We start from the raw sequence: 10,411 nt of genomic DNA on the forward strand, positions 1-10,411 counted from the left end.
TACTTGCAGTATAAAAACTTAATTATTTTGATTACACCTCGATATAAAATTCTTAAAGCTATTAGAGCTACAATCTAATAATACTAACTCTAGCGAATGTTGCATTAAATATCATTACGACTGACTTTTGTACTTAATAAATTGGTATGTAACAATATTACGCTTTAAACCATTGCAGCCTCTTGTTTAAATACAGCATGATAAGCATTTCGGATTAATGCATAGGGGAAACAAGATTCTAGTAAATCCATGGTCAGAAATGGAGATTCCTGCACAATTAAATCCAGTAGTAGGTAGACAGATTCCCTATTCTTGATCACTTCTTTGTCTGCTTCTTGACCTAATCTTAATAGACTAGACGATGCAAGTGCTAAAAATTCCTTCATGCGATCTTCAATATCACCTTGTCCACAAATTGTAAACAAGGCACCGAAGATATTGTTTATGGCAAGGGCCATGCAATGAATATTGTTCGAGTGCCCTTCAAGGGATGCTCTGTAAAATGAAGATTCGGATTTTGCGAGTTTTGGTATCGACACAGCTACAAACACCATTAAAAGGCAAACCAGAAGATGTTCTTCTCCATCCAACTCGGGCTTTTGAAGTTTCAAAGCATTGGTTAGCGTCGGATCTACCTTGCAAGGTATTCCCGCGGCCGAAGTCATCTCACTTACAACTTTCATTGGATCTCCGCTAGGCAAGTGATGTCGAAAATCAAGAATGGAACTGAGAAGGAAGGGGATCCTCTCCTCTAAGACATCAGTCAAACACGATTGGGCAAGATTTCGAAAACTTAAAATAACACCAATGATTGTCATTCTCTGCAATACATTGTCGACGTTTGCTAATTTTTTAAACTGCTCCTTCATTATGTCGGGTTTGTCAAAGTTGGTCCTCAAGGAAAGAAGTACGTCCTTATTCGCTTCTGCTAACTTCTTTAATTCTTGAACTTGACTGGCAATATGCCACATTAGGGTTTCGTTTAGCAATTTCATGCCATAGGGGCCGATTAGTTCAGCAAGTGCTCTGAGCTCGTTTATATCTGAAAACTCTTCTGGATTAAATGGAATTGTTCCTTCCGCTGTTAGACTTACAAAGGCTCGTTGATTCATTGAGAAGCAGATATTTCCGGCGCTAACGCGACGCAGTAATACTTCCGAGTACCATTGCGTGTAGAGAGATGCGATTGTTTTGTCACCATGACTGTCGACTGATTGAGTTTGTTGCAGTAGACAGTTATTAAAAACGCGCGTAATGTCAATGTGTACGTAATTTTCTACTGTTTGCAGAACATTCATGTAAGCACGGACACTTACCAGCAATTCAGATGGTTTGGCGATTTCGTTTGTGTCTTGATTGTACATTACCATCCCAACCAAGGCGCGCGCGAACCTGTTCTCTAAATGCTGATACAAGTATTCCCTTGGAGCAAACGTGTACTCCCACACATTAATTGTTGAAAAGTAATTGATCGCATAACACAGTTCTGTTAAGGCCATATGCAGCTTATCCATTGTTGTTAGATTCTCCCTAGTCTTCCGATAGCTCTCCTTCCCGGGTTTTTCAATTTCGATAGCATTCTTTTTGTTCTTGTCCTTTTTCTTACGGTTCATTTGTTGCGATATTAATATTGCACAATACTTTGGCAACAATTTGTCACTTAATTTGCACTGCTCATCACAGATGGCAGTGATAATGTTTTTTGCTTCCTTTGCCATCTCGTCCAAAAACATATTAACAACTGACAAGCTACGCTCACGAATATGATGCCTCTCTTCTGGGCACAATTCATGGGTACAATTTTGGAAGTGGCTGCATATTGATGGAAATGCTGTGATGTATCTGTTTTGTGCAGGAAATTCGAGACACATGTGAAATTGGTCTTCAAAAATTTTGCTGTAAAAACAGAATATCGACAAATCCGATGTTTCAGTTAGAATATCATCCAAGTGATCCACCATTCGCGTATGGAATTGGACGCCGTCAAGAAACGAAGCTAAATCTTTATTATCCATAATGGACAAAGGAGATTTACTCGACGACATATAAGCTTGTAACCTAAACCAGTCTAATCGGAATGCGAGGAAATCAAATATTTCGTTATCCTCCACCTGTTTTACCGATAAGTTTGAAATCGTGTTACACAAAGAAGATAAAATCATACTTTCATCCTCGGGAATAACCTGTAGATTTTGTATGATATGCTTGAGAGTAATCGCGTCAAATCCTGCCAAGTATTGGACGTAGTATCTTTGCATAACTTGACTGTATTTCCTAACTAGAACTCGCAGCTCTTCCATATGAAACAAAAGCTCAGGCAATTGCCTATCCACCAAATCTTCGGCAGTTTTTCCTTTACCTTTCTGCTGGGGTGGATTATCATTGTGTCTTAAAAGCCAATAAATTTCGTCCCTGGCTAAACACAGCCCTATAAATACCATAAGCGCTTTCGGCCCCAAAAGCCCAGGCTGATCAGTCAACACCCACCCAATTTCCTTCAAGCCGGTCCTTAGAAATTTACGCCGCTCTCGGTGGCGATATCCCGCCTTCTGTACTGCTTGATTGTAACAATCTTTAACCTCCGAAATACGTTTCCCATAACCTTTGATGGTTTCAAAGAAAGTTTGAATGTAAGAATGAATGTAGACAACTTCATCACGAAACAATGGAACTACCCACGAAGAATCTAAAGCACTCACCCACATTTTATTAAAATATTCATGCTGCAATCCTTGGTGGCAAAGCATAAATCCAAACACAACCCAACGTTCCATTAACTCCAAAGAGAGGTATTCACATGATATTCGTTCTGAAGTCACAGGTTTCGGTAGCTGACCAGGATTCCCCACCAAACTCAGTTTTAACTCACTTCTCCACTGATCCGCAGATACATTTCTAACTGGAAATATAGGAAGAAGTGAGTGTAAAGCACCTTGCAATAATTTAGAATGGGTTACAAACTCTTCAGATAGTTTCTTAATCGGCATATCATAATCAATTATCATACTTCCCAACCGTGGAAAACTAGAATCATGTTGCGAATGTACCATTTCGTGAGCAGCATTAAACAAACCTAATACTGCCTTACGATCATCAACTCTCGACAACAAAATCATAAGAGACACATAAGTTACAACCAAATCTAAATAATTCTTCGTCAGTTCAAAATTTACAGATATATCTAAATGCACTTGCCACGCATCGAGGCATGTTAAGAACTCGCAAACACAGTTTTTAAAATCGAGTAAATCCACAAATGTGTAATAATACAAAGATAAAGACTTTATAATCTCGTTTCTAATTGGTTGAAGGGGTTGCAAGCTTTTTACGTCGATATTTGGAAATCTGCGAACTATGTTCTTAATTGAGGATTCAAGTGTCTTGTCAGATAGAAATCCTGGCTTTGACTTTGCATCTCCGCAGGCCTTTTTTATGTTGTAAATTCGAGTCAGCATTCCCACTCCTCGATCATTTAGAATGATTAGCTTTTCAGCCAGTTTTCGTTCATTTTGTGTCATCTGCCGACTCATTGTAACAGTTTATAATCTGGGAAATAAGCAAAATAGTAATTTGCAAAAACTAATAGCATACTTACTAAAAGTCTAGAACATTACACATTCCAATTCAGGGTTTAAGTTCGTTTGTATTAATTAACGCTTTATTACTGTGGATTTATCTCATCATATGAGTAACAGGATGAAGGTTTTCATGATGGTTTTTGTATCAGATTGTGTAGACTACACCTTTCCCTTGTTAACCGAAATGACAGTAGTAGTAAATTAAACGGTAGCGTACATTGAGGTTAGAATGTGTAAAGTGACCGTGGATAACATACCGATTATTCAGTGGTGTAGCATTAATCATTCCGTCATTAAAATGTCAACAGATTTTGGATCCACCTAATTGTATCTCATTTATTTCAATGTAATTTCTTGAAAGTGTAATATTTACATTACATACATACTACATTTGAATATATACATAGTTTTGTTTGTGCAACCTAAAGAACGCAGAAAAAGTTGAATACTGTTACAATAATTTGAGAAATTCACAACTCATTTGGCAAAATTTTTTGGCGTATGAAAAATAATGCATTGTCTATATCTATAACAAGTGGTTGAAAGGGGTGAATCTAAAAATATATGATGTCAACAAAAAATATTAATTGGGTGCCTATACTGCCCATGCTTAAGTTTCCACGTCAGTTTGATCTGCTTCCCACTATAATTCACACAATTTAAAAAGATTGACGAAAATGTCGACTGGTCTTCGAAAACATTAATCCATTTTTTGGAGGTAGATACACAGATTTTTAATCGGATATTTGATTTTTACACGAAAGTTTTGTTGCAACGAAAAAAACTCGAGACTGAAAGCATGAAGCTGGAGGGATTTTATTGTATGCTTTTGATCGAGAATTTTTCCAGGGGGCAACAAACCCCCTCCCTCCCCCTCTCCCCCTCACTACTCCCACGCTACCTAGCTTTTACCTAGCCCTCTCTCTCCCTCCCCCTCCCTCCCCCTCTCCCCCTCTCTAGCTACCTAGCTTTTAACAAAGAATACATACGTTATGTACTCTTTGCTTCTAATCACTTAAAAAATAATCTGATAACCTACAACTTGCGAAAGTAAACAACAATCGTAATTTTGTCATTAATGATTAAAGAGGTATTGCAGCACTGAAGCAAACAGCGCTCTCGAGCCTTGAAGAATTTTGCGCCACAAACTAAAGATTACATTTTTAGCATTGGAAATGCTTATGTTTTGTGTATGGGTATAAAGTTACCAGTTTCGTCAAGCAGAAAAGAAGACAGTGGTGTCGCGTCAAGTTTTGATTGTACGGAACTCAGCTGCAATCGGTAGATCTAAGCAAAATCGCGGATACTGTCGAGACGGCCTTAATAGTGCGCAATTGTTTTGTTAAACCAATCTAAAATTCTCGCACATCTCTTAATAGGAATATGAGCATGTTATGAGGCTTATTATTCAGAAAGTTTGCGACAGAGCGAGCTTGCGAGCAAGTGATCCCGGGTGAATAGGCTTATTTGTGTTTTATATATGGCGTTATACGCTATCATTTCCAATCTTTCCGATGATTGCATGTGTGATTATACTTTCAATTGTTCAATTTATAAATTTATCAACAAATGTCTTCAGTTGTCAAAGCTTTAGTTTGTAGATTAAATTGTGATAAGAGATTAGATCTAGAGAATTTATAAATTGAAATCTCACCTTCTACCGAAAAGGATGAGGATCACCAAAATTTAATTATTCCTTCTACTACTCCTAATCATGAAAGCATACAGCATTCTGAACCTAGAAAGAATACTATTGCCGAACCCCTTCAGGAATTTAAAGAAGTAAGGCCCCGACGAATTGCCATCAGCCAAGGTATTTAAAACATTATGTTTCAAAATGAAGTGTGTGTGAGAATGTAGTGATACCTAGGTACCTACATGATTATACTTTCAATTGTTCAATTTATAAGTTTATCAACAAATGTCTTTAGTTGTCCAACTGCTTTATTTTGTAGATTAAAGCCTTAATTCCCACAAGATCTAATGTTTAACATAGTATTTATTATTATTTATTTATTTTGCTAAATCTGTAAATTTTGAATAGTAAATTTAAGATAAAATAAAATACATTTACATAGAAAACAAAACATACATTGTATTTATATAAAGTGCAGGTAACTATTAAACAGGTATGATTCATTTAAATACTTCCTGTAAGCCTTACCTATTCTCTCTTTCACAAATCACAACTAAAGTTCAAAAATAAGATCCTTAAACCATATCTATGCTCACTATACTATCGCTGATAGTATGTAAGACCAGTGCAAAAACGTGATTTTTGATGGTCGGCTCATGTCAAGTACTCGAACTTGCCTCCTTTTAAACCATACGGAGAAAAATTCCTGTACTCCAATTCAAACACAGTAAGTATAGTACAGGTTTTCCCAAAAGCCCGGGACGGAGCAATAAGTTTCAAACGAGTGAAGAAAAAATGAGAGAATTTCGGGATGTAGGTAGTATTCCCTTAAGGACCGTACACTATGGGCAGTAGCATGAGGTTGTTCAAGTAAAACTCTTCTACGATTACAAGTCCTTGCGCTTGCGTTTCGTACACACAGGGAATTTTTAAAAAAATGTATACATGTGGGCTATGTGTACTTGCCTACATTCATCTATTTCGTGCCGAGATACTAACTATAGTGATTGCATGCATTTGATCCGTTTTATCCATAGACATATGAGAATAGTTTTATTTAAGGTAGGTATTTGGTTTTATTTAAAGTACCTATACTTATACATAACCCATATGTATACATCTAACAAAAATTCCCTGTATATATTAGCAGTGTTTATTTCGGCCGGCAGGATGAAATTTTCGGAAATCTTAATTAAGATGGACAAGGGCGGTGTGACTCATTTTTGGTGCAATAAAGTTCTTTTGTTAAAAGCAAGATGGAAAACTACATGGCCTTGTAGGCGAATTTAACTAAAGTGGAAATTACGAGTCGTAACTCATTTATCGCACATAGATTCTAAACTGAAGAGCTTTGATTAGCGTAATCCCGCTCCTGCAAGATAGGTAACCCGCCCCTGGTTTCGGGGTTTCGAGCTTACAGTTGAGTGTCGAAGAATTAGGTGTCGTACTTCAAATGGTTACAGTTTTTACCACCCCCGTGACTGCTTCATTAATGATTACGGTTTTAATGATAACCGTATAACCTATAAAGCCATAAATAACCCTTATTCACAAGGAATAAACTTTCTGAATAATAAGTGTCGTAACATGTAATACTATCACGGGCGATGTGCGAGAATTTTAAATTCGAATTAACAAAACCCCTGCGCACTGTTAAGTAAGTACCGTATCGACAGTATCCTCGACTTTTCCTGAATCTACCGATTGCGGTCGAGTACGGTACAATCAGCACTAGAAGAAATGAATTGAACGTTGAATGAAGATTGTGGAAAACGTAAGGCTTCTTCCGCAAATTTTTTAACTGAAAACGTGTTATTAAGGTGCCCTCTAGCCATTTCTATCAATTGCATGATCGTACCTGGGGGGCTTATTAGCGTAACCTAAAACAGTTCATATAGGTACTTTTTATAGTGGTTATAATGGTTGGATGCTTCGCTATTGAATGTTCTAACAGAAGCGAGCAAGGATTCCTTATGAAAGTGGTTCCTATTAGGGACCCTCAAAGAAGAAAGCAATGACTTGCTCAAGTTAGAAAGGAAAAGTGGCCACCTACACCCTTTGTGAAGTAAGTAAAATTAAATTCGTACTCATTTCATATCTCTACCATCATGTTGCATTTTAGACACATTTTGAAAACGACCTTTGAGAGAAAACTAGATTGAATGAAAAACGGAAACTGAAAATTGCAAGTCAGAAAAGTAAGAGTACCTAAAAGTGTTTAAGGTATCTGCCCACTACACCGTTACGTATCATGACCGTACTATGAACGTATCAGGCACGGAAAATATACGATACGGACTACTATGCCCACTAGACCGTATCAAGACCGTATCATACCCGTGCGTAACGGGTATAGTGACCGGAGCATCTGCCTGTCGTATCCGTACGGTTCCAGTTGGCTCGGTTGTACTTGTAAACAAACGCGTCAGGAAGAGGGTGCGAAACTAAAAGTCGAGGGAGAATATTGAGCATTATTTAGACCTAGTCGATGACGAAAAAAATGTCATATGTACTTTCGTATGTTCATCATTTCTGCGCCTGCGCGCACCGGTTTAGGACCGTCGCGTGCCATGCACGGAGCGTATCGGCACCGTCAAAATATTCGTTGACGCTCCGTGCATGGCACGTTACGGTGCTGGTCGGTGACTAAACGGTGTAGTGGGCATAGTCTCATACTATTCCATGCAAACAATATTTTTTTTGCCTGGCACGTTCCTATTACGGTCATGGTATGATACGTTGTAGTGGGTAGAGACGTTAGCAACTCCATTATGCGTTATTCTCAACAATGTACCTAAATAGTAAAGAAAACGGCAATAAGGTCTTTGTTTTTTATTTCCAGTATACTTACGCCTGAACAATTCCAAATTCTAATGGGTATAATTACATTTCGTGCCTTTTATGGGTTTGGTATACGTACCATAGAACATCTGGGATACGTACGCAAACCAATACTAATTGAAATTAGGTTGTGTCATGTGTAAGCAACTGTTTCAAACGTAGGTACCTGATTTATGTAGGTACACAAAATAATGTTGGATTGATTTTAAGGTTTTCTCCGTAGGTATTTAATCAAATGGCTATTACATGCGCATTGAAGGTAATAAAATTCTCTACAAGGAAACTTCAGTGCAAAATTTGCGTAAATCGCACCATATAATTAGTCTATAAACACTCAAAATACATATGTGATTCCCCCATAAGCTCAGTGATAAATTTGGAAAAAAAATGGCGGATATGAGCATATGGAAAACAGTTTCTATATAGTCACTATATTAAGGAATCGATCACAGCCAGCGCCACATTCATCTTGCTGTCATTACAATACCCATTTTGGTAGTCAAATTATTACATTTGGTTTTTCATGAAATTCAATAAAAATGAAAGTCAACAATTGAACAATTAACAGTTCTAGCAACGAATCTTTGGTCCTAGATAGGCCAACGCTTAAATGTTTCATAAATGCACATTTCAATCTCCAGATGTCTCTAGTGTTGAATGTTATTTATAGTAAATAACTGGGTATTCCATTCTTCTTATGTAAATACCTCAAACATGACGAATTTACAATTCCTCCAAAATGACAAAATTTCTGTGTAGTATTAACAACAGTATTTATCTATTATAATTACTCTCAACGCCCAAGTTAATTAAACATGACGACAATACCTATGACTCACATAGTAGTTTGAAATAACAATCTTTTGTATACCTCAAACATGGCCGACCGATAATACCCCCCTTTCTACTTTTTCCCACCACCTTAAGTAGTATTCTTGTAACTTCTCTTCATGGCATTTTAATGCTTTGGAGTAGACGTCTGCATTTTTATTTGTAAATGTAAAATCATGTGTGGCGCAATCCTCTAAAGTTGCTATATTGGTTAGTTTTCTTGAAATAGTGTCAGTAATTTTAATTATGCTATCTATGTGTGCACTACGCCCTCTATTTTTTGATTCATTTTTGTAGAATTTGTTCAGGCTATGCCGAATTTTGTCAGACATTAGATGCAGATCCTATGTCTCTATGATGGAAACTCTAAACAGTGCGTTTAAACGATTTCCACTATTTATGTAGGTATACTTACTCTATTGTATGACCTTTCATCCCGCATTAGATACCATCGATTCGTGGTTTTTTATATAATTTGTACTTGAATACACTTAAATGTCTTTGGCAAATTAATTTAGCTGGGTAATTGACAAGAGCAAGTGATGGCTGCCAATTAATCAATAGGTTATCGCTTATTTTTGCAGGTACCGTATAGGATAGTAGCCTGCGTGCCTCTGGACAACGTTAGATGGCTGTACTTGTAGCGTTCTTGGAGTGTTCGTGATAATTATTTCGTTGGCACTATATACCATATATATTATGCTATATACTCATTAACGGTGTCGCACCTTAGAACCCGGATTTAATTTGAAATTCTTTAAGTAAAATTTGTTTGAACACTTCTGGACTCTGTGTTATATACGTACAAAAGGCCTATAATTCGTATTATTTCACTAAGCAGACTAAAAACGTTTATTCGCAAGCTTAAACTATGAATTAGGTATATTACATAGGTAGCTAGTACCATTGTTTAATTAAACAATGCTAGTACAATTTGTATATAAGTTGTATATACAATGGTAATACTGTGCGATCAAAAATGAATTGCTGTCGACTGTCGAGTCACCTTTGGAACTTTTGTTTACATAGGAAATCGTATTTAACTTTTTTTAACTTCCAAAGGCGACTCGACAGCAACTCATTTTTGATCGCCCGTTAGTAGCTTCGGATACATAGAATCACAATCACTAACAACTGCGACGTGTAATTCGCGTCATGTTTAAACCACACTTTAGATGCAAGATCAAAAGAAACTTGGAATAGTATACAGGGTGGTGACTTGCGTAACGCATCATAGGGATTTCAATGTAAAATTCATAACATGCGATTATTGGCTCCCCAAATTATTTTAGAGCAAAAATGTATTAAGGTTTTTTGTAGAAAAAATTTTTTACGTCAATCAACCGTATTAGTTTTCAATTTTTTGCATAATAAAGACGGAAAATTGGAAAATAAAACCCGCATCTTTTTCAATAATCTGCGATGCCATGGAATTTTCTAAAACAAAAAGATATCCACTTATCAATTAGCAGCAGTTCGAAATGGATTTTATGATCGACTTGGTTACTGTATTGCAGTTAATGGT

At 36.8% G+C, this 10,411-nt stretch overlaps 1 protein-coding gene and 1 long non-coding RNA gene across 2 annotated transcripts; both read right to left on the reverse strand.

Annotated features, from left to right (window-relative positions):
• Window positions 1-3,796, reverse strand: LOC116164875 (membrane-associated protein Hem). Its single transcript, XM_031479124.1, has 2 exons — window positions 3,596-3,796; window positions 1-3,546 (listed from the first exon to the last, which is right to left on the reverse strand). The coding sequence occupies exon 2, from the start codon at window positions 3,528-3,530 to the stop codon at window positions 165-167; it is 3,366 nt and encodes a 1,121-aa protein (XP_031334984.1). The 5' UTR covers window positions 3,531-3,546; window positions 3,596-3,796; the 3' UTR covers window positions 1-164.
• A 4,237-nt stretch (window positions 3,797-8,033) lies between these two features.
• On the reverse strand, window positions 8,034-9,428 carry LOC116164801. Its single transcript, XR_004143999.1, has 2 exons — window positions 9,302-9,428; window positions 8,034-9,252 (listed from the first exon to the last, which is right to left on the reverse strand). It is a non-coding gene; the product is annotated as an uncharacterized LOC116164801 (long non-coding RNA).
• Between the last annotated feature and the right edge of the window lie 983 nt (window positions 9,429-10,411).

This window comes from Photinus pyralis, unplaced genomic scaffold, assembly GCF_008802855.1.
Source record: "Photinus pyralis isolate 1611_PpyrPB1 unplaced genomic scaffold, Ppyr1.3 Ppyr1.4_LG2, whole genome shotgun sequence".
NCBI lineage: Eukaryota > Metazoa > Arthropoda > Insecta > Coleoptera > Lampyridae > Photinus > Photinus pyralis.

Bases quoted from the DNA above. Each gene is read 5' to 3' on its own strand.
- LOC116164875 (XM_031479124.1), bottom strand. From the start codon at position 3,530: ATGAGTCGGCAGATGACACAAAATGAACGAAAACTGGCTGAAAAGCTA.